Source organism: Myotis davidii, unplaced genomic scaffold (assembly GCF_000327345.1).
Source record: "Myotis davidii unplaced genomic scaffold, ASM32734v1 scaffold134, whole genome shotgun sequence".
Lineage (NCBI taxonomy): Eukaryota > Metazoa > Chordata > Mammalia > Chiroptera > Vespertilionidae > Myotis > Myotis davidii.
This window is the reverse complement of record NW_006288853.1, coordinates 6,515,476-6,540,361: the sequence shown is the minus strand read 5'-3', so window position 1 is coordinate 6,540,361 and position 24,886 is coordinate 6,515,476. Positions and strand designations below refer to the sequence as shown.

The 24,886-nt window shown below is 38.3% G+C and overlaps 1 protein-coding gene across 1 annotated transcript in view; it reads right to left on the bottom strand.

Moving 5' to 3' along the window:
- Nucleotides 1-24,886, bottom strand: part of ADK (adenosine kinase) — a 330,393-nt gene that overhangs the window by 266,530 nt on the left and 38,977 nt on the right. Inside the window, exon 2 of the mRNA XM_006761032.2 lies at nucleotides 17,475-17,549. Coding sequence (XP_006761095.2) covers nucleotides 17,475-17,549 — 75 coding nt within the window. The remainder of the gene's footprint in view (nucleotides 1-17,474; nucleotides 17,550-24,886) is intronic.

Sequence of the window (24,886 nt, the reverse complement as noted above, 5' to 3'; positions counted from 1 at the left end):
ACTTCAAAACCACACTTTTAAGGGTTTTCAAGAACTTTCTAGAAGCCGCCGATAAATTTAGTAAGACCCTCAAAAAGAGGTGAGACCACCAATAAATGTAGTGAGATCCTCAAGAAATCTAGTCAGACCCTCGATGTTATGATAAAGGACCAACTGGAAATTAAGCATACACTGACTGAAATAGAGGATATTATACAGACTCCCAACAGCAGACTAGAGGATCTATTTTCAACTTAATTTATTTGACTTTTAATTACAGTTGACATTCAATGTCATTTTATATTATTTTCAGATGTACAACATAGTGGTTAGATAACTGTGTAATTTAATTAATCAGTGATTCCCCTGATAATTCTAGTAAACACCTGGAACCATACATAGTTGTTATATTACTGAATGTATTCCATATGCTGTACTTTACATCATGTGACTATTTTGTAAGTGCCAAGTTGTACATCTTTATCCCTTTACCTTTTTTACCCAAACTCCTCACCCGCCCCCCCCAATACCTCTCCCATCTGGCAACCCTCAGTTTGTTCTCTGTACCTATGAGTTTATTTATGTTTTGTTCATTTATTTTGTTCTTTCCAGTTCACATATAAATGAAATCATATGGTATTTGTTTTTCTCTGTCTGATTTATTTCACTTAGCAAAATGCTCTCCAGGTCCATCCATGCTGTCACAAATGATAAGATTTCATTCCTTTTTGTGGCCGAGTAATATTCCATTGTATGTATGTACCATGTCTTTACCCACTCATCTATTGATGGGCACTTTGACTGCTTCCATGTCTTTGCTATCGTAAATGATGCTGCAATGCACAGAGGGATGCATTTACATTTTCAAATTATTGTTTCGGATGTCCTTGAATATATACCCAGAAGTGAATAATTTTTTTTTTTGAGGAACTTCCATACTGTTTCCCATAATGTCTGCACCAATTTGCTATTCCACCAACAATGCACAGGGTTCTCTTTTCTCCATTTCCTCACCAACACTTGTTTGTTGATTTATTTCTACTGGACTCTTATAGTCCTTAAGTTATTAATCATATTACATCTGATATTATTAAGTACTCTTGTCATACTCACTATACTTCATGAGACCCTGCCTTAGTTCTTCTGCTAATAGCTCACTATTTCTCCTCCAATTCCTCCCATAGTTCTTCTTCATCTATCCATCTACTGAATGTTCTATCTTCCAGTCCACTTCTCCTTTTACTTTATACGCTTTCTTTAGAAAGGCTCTTGTTGGTTGCTTTAAATACCAACTATATAATGATGCTGATGGGAATAATAGCTAACATTATTGAATGGCATTGTGTAAAACTACAAATATAATGTTTATTTATTGTCTATCTCTCCAGCCACAAATTCTCTATCTACCTGAAACATAAATCAAAAATCTAAATATGCCCACCTACATATCACATATTCATCTCTTGCATGAACAAAATTAACCTCAATTTCTCTATCTCCTTTAACATGTCCTCCACCCATAATCCCTCAGTTGTAAGTATCACCATCTACTGAGTCACTAAAACCCAAAGTTGGAATATCATCCCTAGTCCTTTGCTCTGATCATTAAATCAATCATTGTCTTATCTTTATAACACTAAAATATTACTGAACTTTCTCCCAACCATTCTACCCTACCTAAAATCTCTCAACAGGCCTATCACTACAGCTTCCTTTAATCTATATCCTCAAACCCATTGACCTATTGTAGACACAGTGATTTATATAATTCTAAATGTGAATCCAACCATATCATCCCCGTACTTTAACTTACTGCCTGTAACAAGGACATGAGAAACATTCTAATTCTTTAGTAGCCAAATAATATTAGCTAACATATGGAAAATCCATAAATTATCTCATTCATTCCTCATATTATAATATTCATATTCTAATATCCTTATTATAATATTCCTAATTTATTCAAAAGGAAACTGAGCTTCCACAGATTAAACACAGCCAAGGTCACACAACTGTAAGTGGCTTCAGAGAACACTCATCATTAACCTCTATTCTATCATGCCACAGTAATAAAGTGACTTCTTTCTACTTCTGTCTCCTCAATTAGATTACTAGATGCTAAAGGCAAGAAATTTACTCAACATTGTATTTCCAGTATTTGGGAACATGCTTATCACAAAGCAGGTGCTCCAAAAAAAATCTGTATTAAGCTTAAATGAACTGTTAAAAATGAATCCATGTTGCCCTAGGTGGTGTGGCTCAGTTGGTTGGAGCACTGTCTGTTGCATCAGAAGGTCTCAGGTTTGATTCCTGGTCAGGGCACATACCTAGGTTTCAGGTTCATGCCCGGTCAGGTTGCATACAGGAGGAGGCAACCAATTAATGCATTTCTCTCTCTCCCTATGTCTCTCCTCCCTCCCTCTCTAAAATCAGTTTTTTAAAAAAATCCATGTTTAGGTAAGCCTTATGAATACCATTTTTCTTAATATTCAAAGTCAGGTCTGAATAACAAAGAATCTATAATGACCACCATCTAATTATATCTAGGGCAAAGCAAAGACTTCATAAATGACTCTATGATCATTTAGTATCCATAATTTAGGTCTTATTAGAGGAAGCCTCAGAGCAACTCAAGACTAATCATTTAATATGTGAAATAATGTAAAGATTCAAAATCAAATATCAGTTTATTTCAAACTGTAAGACTCTAGTATTCTAAAAGAGGGAATCAAAATAGCCCACAACCATCTTTCTTTTATGCAGGTCACAAGGTAAGTTAAAGCAAATATTCAAAATTCTGTATTGTTTCCAAATACCAGCAATACTCTAGAAAATGTTATTAACAAATATTGTACTCACTATAGCAACAATTTTATTTTTATAGTATAATACCTAGAATAAACCAATAAAAAATGTACATATATGAAGAAAACGATAAAATTACACAATAAGACCTAAGCTACCCTGTTTAATATAGTAACCACTAATCTCATATGACTATTTAAGTTTAAATTAATTAAAATTTAAAAAAAAAATTTTAATTCATCAGTTGCACAACCACACTTCAAATGTTCAAAGCTAAATGTAACTACTGGTTAGGTTACCATACTGGGCAGTATGATACACATTTTTATCATCACAGAAAATTCTAGTGTACAAAACTAGAGATGATAGAGTAACTAACCTCAGATTTTGGTTTTACTTTAATCACTTCTATGTGGTTTGAATTTTCTCAAATAAACATTTGTTTTTATAATTTTTGAAGCTAACAAATTTAGCAATAACCACTACAGAAGATATATAAATATTTAAAAACCTAACCATTTTGTTTAATGTACTTAGCACCTATGTGTTAATCCTACCTAATAAAAGGCTAATATGCAAATAGTCATCATGCCCTCACACATAACAACCGATCAGCAGGAGGCTGCGTGTGCAGCAAGCATGCGCAGGTAGGCGGGGCTGCATGCATGACCGGTCACCAGGAGATGCATGGAGTACCTCTCAGTCCCTTCCCCCTCCCCAGCTCCCATGGGCGGCAGCAGCTCCCTCCCGGCACCTGCAGGCAGCGGCAGCTCACTTCCGCCTCCCAAGGGCATGGAGCGGCTCCCTTCTGTCTCTCTCCTGCAGAAGTGGCATGGCTCCCGCCGCCCCCGTGGGCATACAGTGGCTTCCACCGGCTCCCACGGAAGTGGCAGGCAGCCTTCTGCACGCGATTTCACGCGCTGGGCCATGAGGGAAATATATAAAAGCATACCTAAAATAATGGAGAAATATATACATACACATTTTAAAAACTCATGATAAAAATCTCCACTTTTCTAAATTAATCTACAAATACAGTACAATTCTAAATAAAATTATAGAAAGAATTTTTATAGAATTTGACAAGCTCATTCTAAAATTTATGTACAAAAAATGAAAAATAACTAAGAAAACTATTGAAAGTGTAAGAACTTGCCCTATCAAACTTTAAGAATTATTGTAAAGCTTTAGTTATAAAATAACAGATAAGACATGGAGCTAAAAGTGAGGGAACTGCATACCATCTCACCATCACAACTGACAATTCCTAAAATAAATTAGAGGGTTATTCTCTTGAGAAACCAAACAAAAGGATCTCTGAACTAAGGAACAACAGGCAAAACAGTAGAAGTAGGGAGGGACAGATGAAACTGCCAATTTAATTATGGTACCTGTAGCCCCCTTTTCCTGGCCAGCTCTAATGCAAAAACAGCCAGGCTCTATTCTTCAGAATACCTTCAGAAAGGAAACTGGAAGACTTTTCTATAAAGAAATTAAAGACTTAGGGAATAAACTTCCAGACACTAATATCAGGGGTCAACACACACACACACACACACAAAATGGGCTTTTACTGTAACCAAGCCACAATTAATTCCCATTAGTAAATAAGCCCAACCCATTCATATCAACCTTCCAATGAGATATTGAGAGGTATGGGATGGGTGAATGTGTGTTTGAAAAAAAAAACACCACTTTTAATTCATGCATGAATGTTCTTTGGCACTGTAACAAAGTCATCCATATCTTAGGAGATTAACAAATAGTCATATCTCACAGTATCTGATGGTCAATCTGATGGAGTGCCTTAACTGAGTTTTCTGGCTCACAGTCTCTCATGAGGTTGCTGCAATCATTTTAGGGCTCAACAGAGGATTGAGAATGCACTTCTAAGTTCAGTTTCATGGTTATTGGCAAGTCTTGGTTCCTCACTGGCTGCAGGCCAGAGGCCTGATATCTCCAGCCTCAGGCCTCTCTATAGGGAGCCTGAATGTCCTCAGGACGTGGCAGTTAGCTTCTCCCAGAAGGAGTAACCCAAAAGAAGGTGATAAAGAGACAGAGAAAGAGTGAACGAGTATATGAACAAGTGAAAGAGCACCCACGACGGAAGACAGTCTTTTACAACCTAACCTCTAAAGCAGCATACCATCACTTCTGCCATTTGTCACTGGTTATATACTAGTAGATCAGCCTTGGTGCAATGTGGGAGGGGACTACTCAGAGAACACCAGGAGGGGGTCATTGGGAGCTATCTTGAAGGTTGGCTATCACAGTCTGTCCTCTGGCCCCCAAAGACCCCTGCCTCCATTTCTCACATCCATGTGTACTGCCCACCCTCATCATACAAGGTATGAACAGTCGCAAGCCTATGGCAAAAATAATGGCATGTCACCTCCAAGATTTGGTTATAAAAATGACTGCAGCTTACATCTAGGAAAAATTACTCTTTCACTCTCTCAAATGACTGGAAATGCAGCAAACAGCTGTCATGTTTTTAGGACACAGAGGAGCCACAAGGTAAAAAACTGTGGACCTCAGTCCAAGAATTCTTGAGAAACTGAGGCAAGCCAACAAACAGTATGAGTGAGCTGGGAAGCAAATCTATCAGCCACAGTTGAGCCTTGAAATAATCGCCACCCTGGCCAACAGACTGCTGCAAATTAATTAGAGACCCTAAAGCAGAACCACTCAGCTATAACACACTCAACTTTTTGATCATCAGGAACTGTGCAAGATACTAAACGTTTGTTGTTTTCAGCAGACAACTTTTGAGGTGATGTGTTACTCAGCAATAGATAATTATTATTACACAGTAAGTGATAACTTTATTAAGGCATTTTTAAAATTTATAAAAGCAATTCAGGATTGTTATAAAAATCTTAAATATTACAAAACTAGAGGCCTGGTGCACAAAATTCATGCACTTGGCAGGGGTGTCCCTCAGCCTGGCCTGCGTCCTCTTGTAGTCTGGGAGCCCTGGGGGGATGTCCGACCGATGGCTTAGTGGGCCTAAGCCATCAGTCAGACATCCTTAGCATTGCCACGGAGGCAGGAGAGGCTCCCACCACTGCTGCTGTGCTCACCAGCCGTGAGCCCAGCTTCTGGCTGAGCAGCGCTCCCCCTGTGGGAGCACACTGACCACCAGGGGCAGCTCCTGCATTGTCTGCCCCCTGGTGGTCAGTGCGCATCATAATGACCGGTCATTCCACCATTCAGTCATTTGCATATTAGCCTTTTATTATGTAGGATACCCTGTAGATGAGGCCCCCTAGAACCGTAAGAAATACAAAAAAATTCACTGTTAACTCATTCTCGAATTGCCCCTCCCCGCCGTGGGGCGTGTGCTGCACCTTGGGAACCAGTGGTCTTGACACTTTTCCTCTCTGAGCTTCATTTCTGAATACATATGCATATACCATGGGAATTGTAATCTCTTCTCCGCCTACCTCACTGGTCTGTCATGAGGAGGTTCTGAGCTAATAAACCTAGCAATGTTTCATCAAGTAAGTGATGTCTGAATGGGAAGGGATTGTTACTTTTAAGCTCACGGTACCCTCGCAGGTAGCAGGTGCTGATTAGGGGAGGAGGGCATGATTGTTTCCTGGGACTGTAGCTATGGAAGCTTTGCAGAGGGTTCTGCAGGCCTTGGAGGGACAGGCTCTGGCCAGCAGCCCTGTAGTGGTGGTCGTCCCTGCAGGCACTGGCAGGGGGCAGGGCGTTAGGGGGGCGGCGAGGCCGAAGGGGGAGTAACTGTCAAACCTTCCCACTTGGCTCCATTCTTTAAATTGTACGTGGCTGTTTTGCAGCTGTACCTGCTCAGGGCGGGGCTCCAATCTCCTGGAGCAGGGTGGGGGCCGGCTAGGGTGGAGCCAGGTGGGCTAGGAGGGCGGGTTTAGCCGTGCCCCCAGTGAGGTTTAGCGCACTTCCCACTTCCGCTGCGGAGACAGCGCTGCTGCTGTGGGGGTGGCGGGGTGGGTTTGACCCTAGGGGGTCACTCAGGCCTGCCTCCACCCAGGTCTGGAGTTGTAGGGAGGAGAGGCATGCTCAGCCCCAGCAGAGGGAGCCGGGCAGAGGCAGGCCGTGGGCCCCGGGGGGGCCTCGGGGGTACTGACAGGTAGTCACAGGCATGCTATTGTTGTGGGCACCCCTGGCGGGGGTAGCAGGGGAAGAGATTGGGAGTCGGAGGTGCTGGCTGCAGCTACCCCCGAGGCTGGGTCTTATCCCTGTCTGGTCAGCTTCCCTGTCCCCCCAGGGGTACAGGGGCTGAGGTAGGGTGTCTGTTTGTCCCCGCTGGGGTGCAGGGGCTAAAGTAGGGTGTTCATGCAGGGGGATTGGAAGAGCTCCCCATGGCCACTCCCTCTTCCTTTTTTGCAGTCCGGGCTCCTGCCAGGCACTCTCTTCAGACCCCCAGGAACTTGGCTCCAGCCGCCTGCCCCTTGCTGCATGTGCAGCCTCCTGCTGGTCTGTCAATATGCAAATTGGTCGTTACTGGGACACTGTAATGGACAATTAGCATATTACCTCTTTATATGTATAGATGTGGAAATAGAAGTACCCACTCTAGCCACCCTACCCTCTCATGACAGAGTTTAAAACATATCCTTTTAGACTTTATCTTATTCCTATGCAAATAAATGGAATGAACTTTTTAATGTTTTAGCCTTACACGTGACAAGTCAAAGGTCACCTTAAATATTGGAGGAAAGTCTCCATTGTGAACAAGAAAGACGACAATAAACAATCAAAAAAAAGGAATCCACAGAAAAGAGATAAAGAAGGAAACAAGAAAAACCTTCAAAAACCAAACAAAACTATCTCTGACAGACAAAAGAAAAAAACTACACTCATAACACAAGAACAAAATGTTACATAATAATTTACTAATAGCAAGGACCAAAAAAAATAAAGATATTACAAGCTTCTATAGAGAAAAAACAAAACAAAACTGGTGATATACAATGTGACAAGATGTGTTCCATGCTGGCAGGCAACGACACATGCCTTCAAAATTCTCAAAGAAAACTCTATACTAACCAAGCAATAAGGTGTGTGGGGGGAGAGGAGGTATTTTTTAAAGGATCATCAGATATACACAAGGATTCAAAAAAATGTGCTATACATGTACTCATGCACTCTTTTTCTTAGGATGCTACTGAAGGATATACTACACACACACAAACAAGAAACCAGTAAAGAAGCTATGAGACGCAGGAAACAAGAGATCCAAACAGGAGAAAGTCAAAATAAAGTTCCAGGAAGAATAATGTAAGTCTAACAGCACAAAGAGTTCAGTTTAGAGCACAAAGACAGAGAATCCTAGAAGGGAGGTCACCTGAGGAAAAGAGGATGATAAACTTAATGATTTCGAGAAACAGAGAAAGGGGATGAAGAAGAAAGGCAGGTGATAGGTTTAAAGAGTGGCTTGAAAATTTGAACTCATTTAGAAAATGGTGCAAATGAACAGAGGATGCAAGTAACTGTAAGGAAAACAAATATATATATATATATAATGTAATCACAGTCCACATTTTCGTTCACAGTGATTAATGACTTGCTTTAATGTAATAAATAATACTAGTAAACCACTGCACAGGTCCGTGCACATTGAAAGGAAATTAATTAGAAGGTGTCCAGCGGGGCGGAATTGGGCAAGACAGGCAGGACACACCCTGGAGCCAACCTCCCACAGTCCTTCCCGAGCATCTGTGTAGTGAGTGGGGTCCCTCAGCCTGGCCTGCAGGGATAGGGCTGAAACTGGCTCTCCAACATCCACCGAGGAGTCCCAGAGTGCGAGAGGGCACTGTGCAAAGTTGCTGTCATACAGGGTGTGGAATGCAAATGCAAGTGTGCAGTAAACCAGATTCGGGGCCAACAGTGCCCCAGCAACAACATAACCCACAGACAAAAGGTGGAATCATGCAGCCTTGCAAGGAATCGGGCTCCTTTCTCTCTGGTTTCGGGGTGCGTCACCCGAGAGCCGCCGCTGCCAAGTCACTGCAGCTCGGCAGGTCCTGTTTTGAGCGTCTGCTCCCCAGTGGTCAGTGTGCGTCATAGTGACTGGTCAGATGGTCAGACACTTAGCTTATTAGCCTTTTATAAATATAAATAGGAAAGGTGAAGAAGGGGAAGATGAAGAAGTGGTGGTAGGTGAAAGAGCTAAATCTTTAGGTATCAAAATAGGCAGTCAATATATAAGATCTAAAATTGACAAGCCAAGAAAAAGCTACATAGAGTACTCATACTGCCCCTATGTTTAAGAATGTGAGGTAGATGGCAGACATGGAAAATTAACCTTCAATTCACCTAATCTCACAGTAAACATTCAGGAATGATCAGGGGTTTTTACCAGTTACTAGAACCTGGTCAGTAAGAAGGTAAGTAATCGGAAACTCAAAAACCATCAAGAGAATATAAAAATCCCTGTAAGAATGACAAAACTAAAGTTCTCAGAAGGTCAGGGGGAATTATCTCTATCATTACCCAGTTTAGGTGATCTCATCCCATAGGGACTTGAAGACCAAGTGTGTCCTTCCACACGAAGTGCTATTTTGTCCTCTCATCTGGAAGTCATCCTAATGGAATCATGTTATTGTATCCTTTCCTTACACTAAAGGAACTCTATCCTTTGCCTCTCCAATCAATCACCTTTATGAAAATCACACCATAGCAATATGTCTAAGTATATTACTTAGAAACAGATAGATACCAGGAAAAAATAGCTAATAGAAATTTAAAATGGTTTCTTCTGGAAAAACGGCACTTATGGGGAATGGAGTAAATGGAAAAGCAGAGGTAGAAGATGCAGCAAAGGACCAACATTTTTCCTTCAAAAACCTTTAATACTAGTTTACTTTTTAACAAGTACTAGTGTTATATTGATCAGTTTCTATCTGAAATGCCAAATACATTAAAAATCAGAATCAAAATAATGAATATTTTCTCAGAAGAATTTCGACAGTTAACTCATTCTCATAGTGTAAGATATTAATAAGCATATATTTAATTCATTTTTTATAATACCTAGCAACCATTCCTGGATAATTCACAGACTTCAAATGCAAAACAGTTATCTAAACATGGTCTGGAATGTAAGCTAAACACGGTTTATTGAAATAATAGGAAATATTTTCAAGCATATTTTGGAAGAAATTTAAGGAAAGCATTTACCTTTTATGAATAGGATGCAAAAGCTTGCTTTTTGGACTCCAAGTAACAAATGTAAAAATCATTGTTAAAAGTTAAAAAATCTTCCCTCCCCCCACAAAAATAGAACTTCAGTTGGCCATTTCAGGATCAACAGCTAATAAAACAAAGAAACTATTTAAGTGCCCAGTAGTGTTAGCACACAGCTGCCAGATCATAATCATTCAGATCACATTTGCAGGAACTTTTAAAAACAAACATCCAAAACCATAGTGTAGAGTGAAAAAAAATTACCTAAGACTAAACATAGTATTATCCCATAAACACAAACATATATTAATAGATTATATAAGCTAAGATATGCCTAAAGGCATATCTTATCAAAATAGTAACACTAGTTACACACCATATTTCAAATTTTGTACTTTCTCTTTGTATTTTTATATGGTACTTGATTTTTTAAGGTTTAATATCCAAAATATATAAAGAACTCATAAAACTCAACACCAAAAACCCAATTACAATGGACAGAGGACCTGAACAGACGTCTCCCAAGAAGACATACAAACGGCCAACAGATATATTTTTCACATCGATGTCTCTCTCTGTGTGTCTCTCCCCTCCCTTACATTCTGTAAAATCAATGGGAAAATATTCTCAGGTGAGGATCAACTACATTAGCTATTAGGGAAATACAAATCAAAACTACAATGAGATACCACCTCACATCTGCTATAATTGCTATTATCAAGCAGGCAAGTAATAACAAGTGTTGCAAAGGTTGTGGAGAAAAGGGAACCCTCATTCACTGCTGGTGGGAATGTAAACTAGTGCAGCCACTATGGGAAACAGTCTGGTGGTTCCTCAAAAAATTAATAGAGTTACCTTATGACCCAGCAATCCCTCTTCTGAATATCTACCTGAAAAAAAACACAAAAACATGACCCTGGCCAGGTGGCTCAGTTGTTTGGAATGTCGTTCTGTTCACCAAAAGATTGCGGGTTTAATCCCCGGTCGGGGAGCATATGGGAGGCAACCAATTGGTGTTTTTCTCTCTTCCTTCCTCTCTCTCTAAAAATCAATAAAAACATATCCCTCAGGTGAAGTTTAAAAAAAAAACACGTATCCACAAAGATATATGCACCCCTCAGTTAGTTGCAGCATTACTCATGGAGGCCAAGACATGAAGACAACCAAAGTCTCCTTCAATAAGGGCTGGATAAAGAAAATGTGGTATAGCCTCAGCTGGTTCGGCTCAGTAAATAGAGCACTGGCCCACGAACTGAAGGGTCCCGGGTTCGATTCTGGTCAAAAGGGCACCTACCTCAGTTGCAGGCTTGATCCCCAGCCCTGCTCATGTGGGAGGCAACCAACGGATGTGTCTTTCTCACATCGATGTTTCTCTCTCTGTGTCTCTCCCCTCCCTTACATTCTCTAAAATCAATGGGAAAATATTCTCTGGTGAGGATTAACAACAACAAAAAATGTGATAATGGAATATTACTCGGCCATAAGAAAAGACGAAATACTGCCACTTGCAACAACATGGATGGACCTTGAGAATATTATGCTAAGTGAAATCAGTCAGAAAAACTAAGAACCATATGATTTCACTCATACATGGGATATAAAACTAAAACTCTGGACACAGCAGTGTGGTGGTTACCAGAGGGCTGGGGAGATGGGAGGTGGGGAGGTGAGAGGTGGAAAGGGCCTAATATATGGTGATAAAAGATGGTTTGACTTTGGGTGGTGGACACATAATGCAACATACAGATATTGAATCATAGAAATGTACACTTGAAACTTATATGATCCTATTAACCAAGGTCACCTGAATAAATTTAATGAATTCTATACAATAAAAACCTAATATGCTAAGTGTCCAATCGTCTGGTCATCCATTCAACCAATCAAAGCGTAATATGCTAATAATATACTAAGGCTGCTCAACCACTCGCTATGACATGCACTGACCACCAGAGGGCAGACAGTCGACCAGTCGCTGTGACATGCACTAACAACCAAGGGGCAGATGCTCCAACCAGTAGGTTAGCTGGCTGGTCAGGACTGAGCAAGACTGGCCGGACACACCCTGGAGCCCTCCCACGGTCCCTCCCTGGCTGGCCAACCTCCTGTGTTCCTCCCCGGCCCCGATTGTGCACCAGTGGGGTCCCTCAGCCTGACCTGCGCCCTCTTGCAATCCTAGACCCCTCGGGGGATGTCAGAGACCTGGTTTCAGCCTGATCCCACAGGCCAGACTGAGAGACCCCACTGGTGCACAAATTCATGCACCGGGCCTCTAGTAATTTTAATAAAATAAAATAGTGACTATTAACTAGTTGACTTCCTGGAAAAAATATCTCACATTAAGCAAACTTCAAATCCATGAACTCAAGTTCAATTGATTTTTTTTATTTATAAAGCTTTGAGTTAAAACTGACATACAATATACTGTATATATTTAAAGTTTTAATACATGTATATACTCATGAAATCATCACAAAATCAAGAAAAGAAACACACCCCTAATAGCTCTCAACTGTCCCTTTGCAATCTCTCCTTCCCACCCTCCACCACATCCTGATCAATGCATGTGAAACCAATTACCTGTTTTATTACTGTATAGATTAAAATGAATTTCATATAGTCTCATAAATAGATTCATACACTATGTATTCTTTTTGTCTGGCTTCATTCTTTTTTTATTTTATTTTTCAATTACAGTTTACATTCAATATTATTTTGTTTTAGTTTCAGGTGTACAGAATGATGGTTAGACGATCATATCCTTTTAGAGTGATGCCCTGATATTTCAAGTACCCACCTGACACCATACATAGTTATTGCAATATTAACTGTATTTCCTGTGCTATACTTTATATCTCCATGACTATTCGGTAACCACCAATTTGTACTTCTTTATCCCTTCACCTTTTCGTCCAGGCCCCCAAATCCCATCCACGCTGATAACCATCAGTCTGTCCTCAGTATCTATGAGTCAGTTTCTGTTTTGTTCATTTATTTTGTTCTTTACAGTCCACATGTAAGTGAAATCACACGGCACTTGTTTTTCTCTGACTTATTTCACATAGTATAATGCTCTCCAGGTACAGCCATGCTGTCACAAATGATAATATTTCCTTCTTTTTTATGGCCAAGTAATATTCCATTGTATATATATATATATATAGCACAGCTTTTTTATTCACTCATCTATTGATGGGCGCCTGGGTTACTTCCATACCTTAGCTAATGTAAATAATGCTGCAATGAACATAGGGATGCATACAGTCTTTTGAATTAGTGTTTTGGATTTCTTCAGATATATACCCATAAGTTGAATTGCTCTGTCATAAGGCAGTTCCATTTTTAATTTTTTGAGAAACCTTCATACTGTTTTCGATAGTGTCTGCACTAATCTACATTCCCACCAACAGTGCATGGAGGTTTCCTTTTCACCATGCTATCCCCAACACTTGTTTGTTGAATTATTGCTAACAGCCATCCTCACAAGTGCGAGGTAGTATCTCAGTGTGGCTTTAATTCTGTATTTCTCTGATGATTAGTGATGTTGAGTATCTTCTCATATGTCTATTGGCCATCTCTATGTCCTCTTTGGAGAAGGGTCTATTCAGGTCCTTTACCCATTTCTTAATTGGATTGTTTGGGGGGTTTTGGTGTTGAGTTTTATAAGTTCTTTATAATTTTTAGATATGAACCCCTTATCATATCTATCATTGGTGAATATGTTCTCCTATTCAGTGTGTTCTTTTAGTTGATAGTTTTCTTTGCTGTGCAAAAACTTTTTATTCTGATATAGTCCCGTTTATTTCTTTTCCCTTGCCTGAGAAGGTATATTAGAAAAAATAATTCTAGGAAAAATATCCAAAATTTTACTGCCTATGTTTTCTTCTAGGATTTTTATGGTTTTGAGCCTTACATTTAACTCTTCGATCCATTTTGAGTTTATTCTTGTGCATGGTGTAAGAAGATGGTCTAATTTCATTTTCTTATATGTACCTGTCCAATTTTTCCAACATCATTTATTGAATAGACTATGTTTACCCCATTTTATGTTCTTGTCTCCTTTGTCAAATATTAATTGACCATAAGGCTTATTTATGGATTCTCTATTCTGTTTTATTAATCTATTAGCGGCCCACTGTGTGGATTCATGCACACTGAAAGTAAATTAATTAGAAGGTGGCCGGTGGGGCAGGACTGAGCAAGATGGACCAGACACACCCTGGAGCCAACCTCCTGCGGTAACCTCCAAGGCCCGCCACACCTGGGGCAGCACCGAGGCTCAAAGGACATCTGCGGAGTGAGCGGGGTTCCTCCGGCAGGTGGGGTCCTTCGGCCTGACCTGCGGGTATCAGGCCAAAACCGGCAGTCTAACATCCCCCAAGGGGTCCCAGAGTGCAAGAGGGCATTGTGCAAAGTTGCTGTTGCTCAGCAGCTCCTGCATTGAGTGTCTGCCCCCTGGTGGTCAGTGTGTGTCATATCTACCAGTCGATCTCAGTCTTTTATAGATATGTCTGTTTTATGCAAGTACCATGCTATTTTGATTCCTATGGCCATGTAGTATAGTTGGATTTCAGGTACCATGATTCCTCTAGCATTGTTCTTTCTCAGAATTGCTGTGGTTATCTGAGGTCTTTTGTGGTTCCACATAAAATTTTGGAATACTTGTTCTAATTCTGTAAAATACACCATTGGTATTTTGAGAGGAATTGTGTTGAATCTATAGATTGCTTTAGGAAGTATGGACATTTTAATGATGTTAATTCTTTCCATCCATGAACACGGTATATGCTTCCACTTATTTGTATCTTTTGCAATTTCTTTCTTCAGTGTCTTGTAAGTTTCTGAATATGGGTCTTTTATATCCTTGGTTAAATTTATTGCTAGGTTTTTATTATACAAGTGTGACAGAATTCTTAATTTCCCTTTCTGATAAGTTCATTATTGGTATATAAAAGTGCAACCAATTTCTGGCTATTTATTTTGTATCCTGTTACTTTACTGAATTCATTTATCAGTTGTATAAGAGTGGACATCCTTGTCTTGTTCCTCGTCTTAAAGGAAATGCTTTTAGCTTTTGCCAATTGAGAATGATGTATGTTCCTTCTACTTCCACTATGCCAATGGTTTTTATCAAAAATGGGTGATGGATTTTGTCAAATACTTTTTCTACATCTATTGATATGATCATGTGATTTTTATCCTCCATTTTGTTTATGTATCATGTTTACTGATTTATAGATATTGTGACAACCTTGCACCCCCAGAATAAATCACACTTGATCATGCTGTATGATCTTTTTAATGTACTGCTGGATCTGGTTTGTTAGCATTTTGTTTAGGATTTTAGAATTTGTGTTCATCAGGGATATTGGCTTATAATTTTTTTTCTTTGTCGTATTTTTTTCTGGTTTTGGAATTAAGGTAATGCTGGCCTCATAAAATGAGCTTAGGAGTCTTCCCTCCTTTTGAATTTTCTGGAATAGTTTGAGAAGGAGAGGAGTTAGTTCTTTGAATGTTTGGTAAAATTTGCCTGTGAAGCCATCCAGTCCAAGACTTTTCATTTGTTGGGAGTTTTTTTTATTACTGATTCAATTTCACTAGTTGTAATCTGTCTATTCAGATTCTTTTATTCTTCCTAATTCGGTTTTGGAAGATGGTATGTTTCTAGGAATTCATCCTTTTCATTCAGATTGTCCAATTTGTTGGCATATAGATGTTTGTAGTTCTTTTCTTACAATCCTTTGTATTTCTGTGGTGTTAGTTTTTATTGCTCCTCTTTTGCCGGAAGCCGGTCCATCCTTGCTGCTTGACACAGTCGCTGCAGGAAAGAAACATCTGCACAGCATATGTTTCAAGGGACCTGGCGTATATAGCATACTGTTCTTAATATGTTTGTTCCCCTTAGCGCTGTGTGTTTTAACCAAGGTCACCTCTCCGAGAAAGGTTGTTTCCCCAGGTAGGAATTTTTCCCTGAAGTCAGGGAGGGGATGAAACTCCTTAACTAAGTGCCAGGTGGGTAGTTAATCACTTTAACTACAAACAATCATACTTAAGCTACATAATTTTTACTCCCTGGAATGGAGATAAGAAACGCCCTAACCTTTGTAATAGAAATTGACAGGATTAAAATCAACTGGTATAAATACGGATGTAACAAGACAATAAACGGCAGAACTTCTCTGGAGATCCAGACTAGAACTTGGCTGGAGATCCTGGCTAGGCTGCTGATCAACTGAACGCTGTCTCCGTGTCATTCCTTCTTCGCCAACTCCGTCTACACCTTTGGGAACCCCTGGACCTGCTGGGGTTGGACCCCAGCACTCTTTCATTTCTGATTTTATTTATTTGGGTCCTCACTCAATTTTTCTTGATGACTCTGGTTAAAGGTTTGCCAATTTTGTTTATCTTTTCAAAGAACCAGCTCTTAGTTTCATTGATCTTTTGAATTGTTTCTTTGGACTCTATTTCATTTATTTCTACTCTATTCTTTATTATTTCCTTCTTTCTACTCACTTTGGAATTTGTTGTTTTTTTCCTAATTTCTTTAAGTGTAAAGTTAGATTGTTTGAGTTTTTTTTTAAATATATTTTATTGATTTTTTTACAGAGAGGAAGGAAGAGGGGTAGAGAGTTAGAAACATTGATGAGAGAGAAACATCGATCAGCTGCCTCCTGCATACGCCCTACTGGGGATGTGCCCACAACCAAGGTACATGTCCTTGACCAGAATCGAACCTGGGACCCTTCAGTCCGCAGGCCGACGCTCTATCCACTAAGCCAAACCGGTTAGAGCGAGATTTTTCTTGATCCTTGAGATAGGCCTGTAATGCTATGAATTTTACTATTAAAACTGCTTTTACTATGTCCCAGAAGTTTGGGGTTGTTGTGTTCTCATTTTCATGTTTCAAGGTAGCTTTTGATTTCTTCCTTGATCTCATTGTTATCCCATTCACTGTTTAGTAACATGTTATTTAGTCTCCATGTCTTTGTGTTTTTCAGTTTTTTCCTTGCGATTAATTTCTAATTTCATACCCTTTTGGTCAGAGAAGATGCTTGATGATTTCAATCTTTTTAAATTTATTAAGACTTGTTTTGTATCCTAACATGTGTCTATCCTAGAAAATGTTCAATGTGCACATGAAAAGAATGTATATTCTGCTGTTCTGGGGTGAAATGCTCCACTAACATTAATTTTTTAAATTTTGGGAATTTTTTTTAATTTTGAATATCGGAAATTAAATCATTAGATAAATCATATATACTTCTTCCTCACAAAGAATAAAAAAATAAAGTTTAAATGAAAATAACAATAGGGATGAACAAATGTACCAAGTTTTCCCAGGGAAAATTGTGGTCAAACACTCAATAAATAATGATAGTACAACTGCAATAAACAGATTTAAATTACCTGAGTTTTTCTCCAATTAAAGGTGTTACAGAGTAAATTCAATTCTAGAGTTTTCATCAGTTTCTCTTAGATATGTTTCACACAGTACATAGGAAGAGTTTAACACTTACTTGTCAAGAAAATCCTTATCCACTACAGCAGTGATGTCGAGAAGAGGATTTCCCATTCCAAAGAGAATATTTTCACTAAAAAACAAAATACAAGCACAAGTTAGAAATAATTCTGAAAGTAAGGTGATGCATAAAATGCTCACAAATAAAAATATCTTTACCTCATCATGGAAAATAAACCTAACATACTAGTTTATTAAACCTTTTATTTTCCTATTACATGTAGGACAACAACTTAGAGGTAGCACAAAGCCATTTAGAAAGCATGATGACTTTTAAATTAGATGGAATAAAATATAACAAGAAACCAGATCCTGTGATTTTTTTCCCTAATACTCAACAGTCAATGATTCAATCTAATTAATTTTAATGATTTTTTAAAGATCTCTTACAACAAAGTTTTATACTCAATTGACATAATAATGAACTCTACCTAGTAAGACACGCAACAACTGAAAGTTATTAAAGAGCATGGAGCAAGTCCTGGAGCAGTCAAGGACATGGAAGTTCATGTCCCCATGTCACCCCTACCTTGCTGTGATATTATAATTTACAATAAGAAACATATATTGCTAGATGATTATTGCTCAATCTTTTCAGCAAACCGTATGAAATGGGATTCAGAGCTTCTTGTCTAAAGGACAAAAGAAGAAGAATTTAGACATTAACTACTGTCCTGCATTACAAGAGAGATGCTGTCAAGCTGCAGTGGTTCGAAGCCTCTATAGAAACTAATGCAGAAGCAGTGGCTGTCTAAGAAGGTCTAAGCTTAAAGCAGCACATAAGAGGTGTCTTCATACAATCAGTTAAGTAAAAACTACTCAATAATTTATAAAAGCAATTGATTTTAAACTACTCATGTAACGTTTTCCTCTCCATCATTGTACATAATTGACATACTACCGTATGACTTCACTGTAATATGACAAATGAACTCTATTAAACACTAATTCTTTAAAATGGCTAGTTTCTTAAATGCAAGCACATATAAACTAGAGTCCAGGCCAGTAAATAATATGTATTACCCTTCTTAAATGATGAAGGCACTATATAAGTAAGCATTTATTTTTTTTCTTGCTTTACTAGATGTGAACATGGGCTCTACTATGGCCAAAAACTATGACTGATCCATACTGGAATTACTATTTTTGTTGCAAATCTTAGCAGTGCCTTTTTCCTGGAATATATGCTAGCATAAAAGATTCTCAATGACTTTTTTTTTGTGGAGAGGAGGTATAATTTTTTAAAGTCTCATAATTCAGGGATCCAGCCAACATAAACCTATACTGTATTACTTTTTGGGACACTTAACAAATTTTGCGCACTGAAATAAATATTAGATAAAAGACCTGGAAGTGGGGGGTGGGGGGGTGGGGGGGGAGACATATGTAATACCCTTTGTAATACTTTAAGCTATAAAAAAAATACCAAAAAAATAAATAAATAATGTTATGCATATGTAAAAAACAAAAAACAAACAAACAAACAAAAGACCTGGAGAAAGAAACTGCTTATCTATTGATATGTTAATATTGATTGGCCCTCTGAACAGTAGAAATGTTTAGTTATACTTATGGTGCTAGTGTCCTTAACTCTTATACTAATCATTCTCTTTTTTTATATATATATTTTATTGATTTTTTAAAGAGAGTAGGGGAGAGGGATAGAGTTAGAAACATCAATGAGAGAGAAACATCAGCTGCCTCTTGCATGCCTCCTACTGGGGATGTGCCCGCAACCAAGGTACATGCCCTTGACCGGAATTGAACCTAGGACCCTTGAGTCCGCAGGCGGACGCTCTATCCGCTGAGCCAAACCAGTTAGGGCTAATCATTCTCTTTTTAAATCCAGAAACCTCAGCTTCATGTATGATTCTTCTCTCTCATCAACAACCATCTTGCTAAAAATTCCATCTTCTTGGTGGGGACATGAGATTGCCATAAAAGGTTTTGAAAAGTTCTGCATATTCCTGATTATCTAGAATGCCACGTACATTGCCCAGGACTATGGGCACGATCAAGCCCAGAAAAAGCCCTAATCAATACCCTCTGAGCATGAGGCCCTGCACAAGCAGGAAATGCAGGCTAAGGCAGAGTTGTAAGCAGAATGAGTGTTGAAGATATGCCTCAACAAGCACAGAGTCTCTCAGCAAAGAATGGCAGACAATAACAAGTATAGGCAAAATGTATTCCTCACACACTGCTATTGGAAACGTAAAATGCTGCAGCCGGCTTGGGAAAAAATTTGTCAGTTCCTCAAAAATGGAAGCATAATATTACCATGTGACCCAGCAATTCCAGTCCTAAGCATATATCCAGGAGCAATGAAGACATGTGACAAGATAATAGGATGGTGAAGACCTGGGGTAGGGGGAGAAAATGGGGGGGCGGGCTAGAAGGGGTCAGTGGGGGACATATATAATAGTTTCAACAATGAAGATTTTTTTAAAAAAGAAAATGGTTGCCTGGTGGGACAGGGAGTGGGATGGGTTAAAAAGGGGCAGGAGAGAATTTTCTGGGGAGATGAACATGTTTTGTATGCTAACCTAGGTGGTATCTACACAAAAATTTTTCCCAAAATTCAGTGAACTTGGGATCCGTGATTTCACTACTACACATAAAAAAAAAAAAAAAGCCAACAGTGTAATTTAAGCGAAACGACTAGGGACATATTTGTGCTCCTTAGATTATGTAAGGCCAATCTTTCCATTTGTATTCTAGATCATATGCCTTCTTGCATACTCAAGGGGTATGTCCCTCTGTCCAGCATCATCTATTCTTTTGTTTTCTATTGGATCACTCTTTTCAGCATACAAATATGTTGAAATTCAGCCCCTCTTAATTCCACATATATCTCCAGCTACTCTTATCCCTGCTCCCCATTACAGTAAAACACTTCTGAAAGACTGTCTATTCTCTGTTAGATAGCAAGTTCCCCTAAATTAGATAAAATTATTCATTTTAAATCCAATTTTCAGGAGCACATGTGTGGCATAAAAATGACTCACAATTACATAGGAATTTAAAGATATAAAACATTTTTATATGTTATCACCTTTAAGTCTTTACAATAATTCTATTGGTTAGGTATTGCTATTATCTCCGTTTAACAGAAATAAAAAGTTCAGAAAAGTTTTATAATCTGCCAACGGTCAGAAGACAAATGATTCCTAACTTCAAAGCACGTGCTTTCTTATTCAATATACTACATTTAGACACTCAGAACTACCTCAATACAATAAAATGACCAAGGATATATAACTATATATAATTATATGTATGCATATGTATATTATATATAAATACGTGTGTGTGTGTGTGTGTGTGTGTGTGTGTATGTATATATATTTGTCTTATGGTCCTATGTCAAATAACATTTCAACAACCCAAATCTACTATAACAAAATGATTATAGTATATAAGTATGTGACTAGATGATTTATTACCCAAACAGGACACTTTTGAGAGTAAAGGAAGAGCTATTTATAATTATGCCAGAGTAACAGGTATGATCCAGGATTGTTCTGGGTAAACTGGGACATGTGGTCATCTGACTTATAAGCTCGCTTTGCTATTTGAAAATAAGAATCCATGCTTATGGTTTATTACAGTATTTTTTTAATTTATTTTTTTAGTGAACACTCTGATTCCAAGGAACATGCCAGTCTTCACATTTGGGGAAGAGATTAAAGGCTAAGGTTATCAGGAGAGACCCAATTCTAAATCTGGTCAGATACACTGGGATATTGGTGCTACTAAAAATTGATGGTTAGAATATTAGAAACTGATCACTGGACTGATAAGTTAAATGCCTGAAACCAACAGAGTGTTCCATTAATTAAGCAATGTTGTAACTTATAGGAATTGACCAGAGGAAAGAAAAGTCATTCCACAGAATAAAGATCAGATATTGTACAGTTAATGTAACTCATACTAGAAAAATATCTAAATGAATATGGCCATAAAAATGTTAAAATTCAAGAGGAGAAAAATAAAGTGATAAACATAATATTGTTAGTAAAAAATTAAAAATTCAAAAGAGAATATTTTTTGTTCAGCATTTCAGATAAATAAAAGTTACCTAACAGTCATTTATAATAATCAATTACTTTAGATAAATATTTCTAATGCATGCCACCCCCGACCCAAACACAGTCTGTTCACTGAGTCTGCCATTCACAAGCACAGAAATAATTTTCCATGAGGTAATCAGGTATATAGTTATAGGCCTCATAGGGTATTTAGAAAGTAACATCAATGGTTTAAACTCTTCACTACCTAGGAGGATATTATAATAGTTTTTTAATAACAATTTATAAAACAAGTAAGTATGAAGAGGTAAAGAGATATTATTAACCAATGTTACAGGAAAGGGTTAACATTCAGTCTAGACAATCATTTTGATCTGTTTTATCTTTGACAGTTCTACTTAATGTAGCAATACTGTGGCTGGGAAGATTTGGAGTTAGAAAACCTTGTATGCTTTTCAAACAAAGATGACCTATTTATAAATATGAGCATTAACAGCTGACAACATTGCACAGTTCTGTAAAAGGATTCCTGTTTTAGTTCTTCAAAATACAGTATTTCATAAATAAAACAATTTCATTTTATTTTAAAAGTTCATTTGCCTCACTAAGTAGTCCTATACATAAAAGTTTGTGCAGTAATTGAAATTTTCGCTTCTTATAAAAGACACAAGTCCTGAAATGAGCTTGAAAATTCTGTTTTAAAGGCGCTAAAGAAACAGCTCAATAAAGGCAGTTTCAATCTTAGCCAAATTTTAGTCTTCATAGGAATGTTCTCCATCTCAGTGGGTTGGCAGATCTTGTTGGATGCACCTCAAAGTCTTGAGTGTTAGGAGAAAAATACCCCAGGACCCCACCCACATCCCACATAAATTTTCCGATGTAGGCCAACCCACAGAAGTGGTTCCAGAATCATCGTGTAGGACACAGTAATGTCGAGTCCCAGAATAGTCTTTGACCAAATCTGACCTGTCTGGGCAGGCCAAAGAATAGGGCTCCTCAGCTCTAGAGCAAACACTCGCCCTGTCTCCCTACCTCATTTTCCCAGTCTTGCCTGGTACAAACTCAAGCTGTAACCAATGCCCAAAACCAATCCAGACACTGATGTTGGGGGGAAAGGGCAATATTCGTAGGGGTGTTTTGAAATAGTGTTGCTCAGTGAAAAGTGCATAAAGTAGGAGTCAGAAGAGCTGAGCTAAGATCTTTTTCTTTAAACCTTTATTGTTGAGATTACAGATGTTCCTCCTATTTTCCCCATTGCCTCCCTCCACCTGGTTCCCACCCCACCCCAGGCCTTCACCACCCTATTGTCTGTGTCCATTGGTAATACATGTAAATTCTTTGGTTAATCTCTTCCTGGTTCCCTGCTCCCTTCCCTCTGAGATTCCATGTTCCATGTTTCTGTGCCTCTGGTTCTATTTTATTCATCAGTTTATTTTGTTCATTAGATTCCTTTGTTCATTTATTTTGATTTTTAGATTCAATTGTTGCATTTATTGCCATTTTATTGTTCATATTTTTGACCTTTTATTTACTCTTCAACATTTCATGTAATACTGGTTTGGTGGTGGTGAACTCCTTTAGCTTTTCCTTGTCTGGGAAGCTCTCTATCTGACCTTCAATTCTAAATGGCCTAAATTCTATCTTAAGCTCTACCACTGCCTAACTAGGAAATTCTCTTCTGTCCTCTCATTCTACGTTTTCCTGTCTCCTGAATTTAACTCAAGTATCAAGTTTCCTACTGGGCCAATTAAAAACGTCTAAAGCATCAATTTACAAATATGTTCTATCATTTCCCAAATTAAGACCAGTTGGAGTCTGATAACAAAGTATAACAGTTGTTATGCAATGATAACTGGAGTCTTCATCAGTAATGATGAAGTAGAATACAAATAAAAGTTCAAAGAGACTGTATCTCCAGCCAAATTCATTCAAAGATCTTAAGTTTAAACACACACACATCTCGTTTGCTTTAAATCATTATTTAGGAATTCCTAACAGTTGAGTGCTAGCCTGGAAAGGGCACTGAACCAGGTGTCTAGAGATCTAGGTTCTAGTTAGATATATGCAATTAATTTTGTATAAACGCAAACAAATTTTGGCGTCAGTTTCTTCAACTATAAAGTCAGGGAATTAGGTAAGTGTCCTTCATGTTTAAAAACTTAAGATTTCGCCAAACCGGTTTGGCTCAGTGGATAGAGCGTCGGCCTGCGGACTGAAGGGTCCCAGGTTCAATTCCAGTCAAGGGCATGTACCTTGGTTGTGGGCACATCCCCAGTGGGAGGTGTGCAGGAGGCGGCTGGTCGATGTTTCTCTCTCATCGATGTTTCTAGCTCTCTATCCCTCTCCCTTCCTCTCTGTAAAAAATCAATAACATATATTTTTTAAAAAAAAACCTTAAGATTTCAACATTTATTTTCAGATGACACCATTTCTAAGAGCTCAAATTGCTTTTAACAAGAAGGCATTTGTAAAATGCCTTAAAATTTAAAAGCACTTGAATATCTACTCAAGAACACTGTGGGATACATATTAATGTCAGCATCACTGAATATATCATTAAACAAATGTCCAGAGATGAAGAGAAAAAACAGTAATTCAAGAAAAGGCTCTCAACCAGAACCCAGGTATGTTGACACTGGTCCTCAATGGTTTCCAGTTCTATATTCTGTCACATAGTTAGCAACAATAATTTTTAAGTGTGATGTAAAAAAGAACACTGAACATGAAGTTAGATTTTAATAACTTGTGACCTAGTTCACTCTCCTTACCAGTAAAAGCAGGTCGATAACATATATCTATTGGGCTATTAGACTGGACATAAAATGGGAACATGCCTAACATGGTGTGAAAACTAAGGTATGACATAACTGCATTAAATGCAGTTCTCACTGGGAACTGGCAGGGATTATCAACTCATTCAAAGCTGTCACCACACACATAGTGGCTTCAACTTCAGTAATCTCCCTGCCTACGCCTGAACTTAAATCATCAAGCTCCTTAGAAGACAAGAGGAAAGAAAAGAGGTACTACAGTTGTCTCTCACAATACTTTATATTTTTGTCCATCAAAGCAGCTTTTTCAGAAAATTTAAATAATATATTGTGTCTATAAAGGCATCATGAGGAGCACTAGATCAGTGACGGTGAACCTTTTGAGCTCGGCACGTCAGCATTTTGAAAAACCCTAACTCTGCTGCCGTGTCACATATAGAAATTTTTTGATATTTGCTACCATAGCAAAACAAAGACTTATATTTTTGATATTTATTTTATATATTTAAATGCCATTTAACAAAGAAAAATCAACCAAAAAAAATGAGTTCGTGTGTCACCTCTGACACGCGTGTCATAGGTTCACCATCACTATCCTAGTGGGTGGGGCG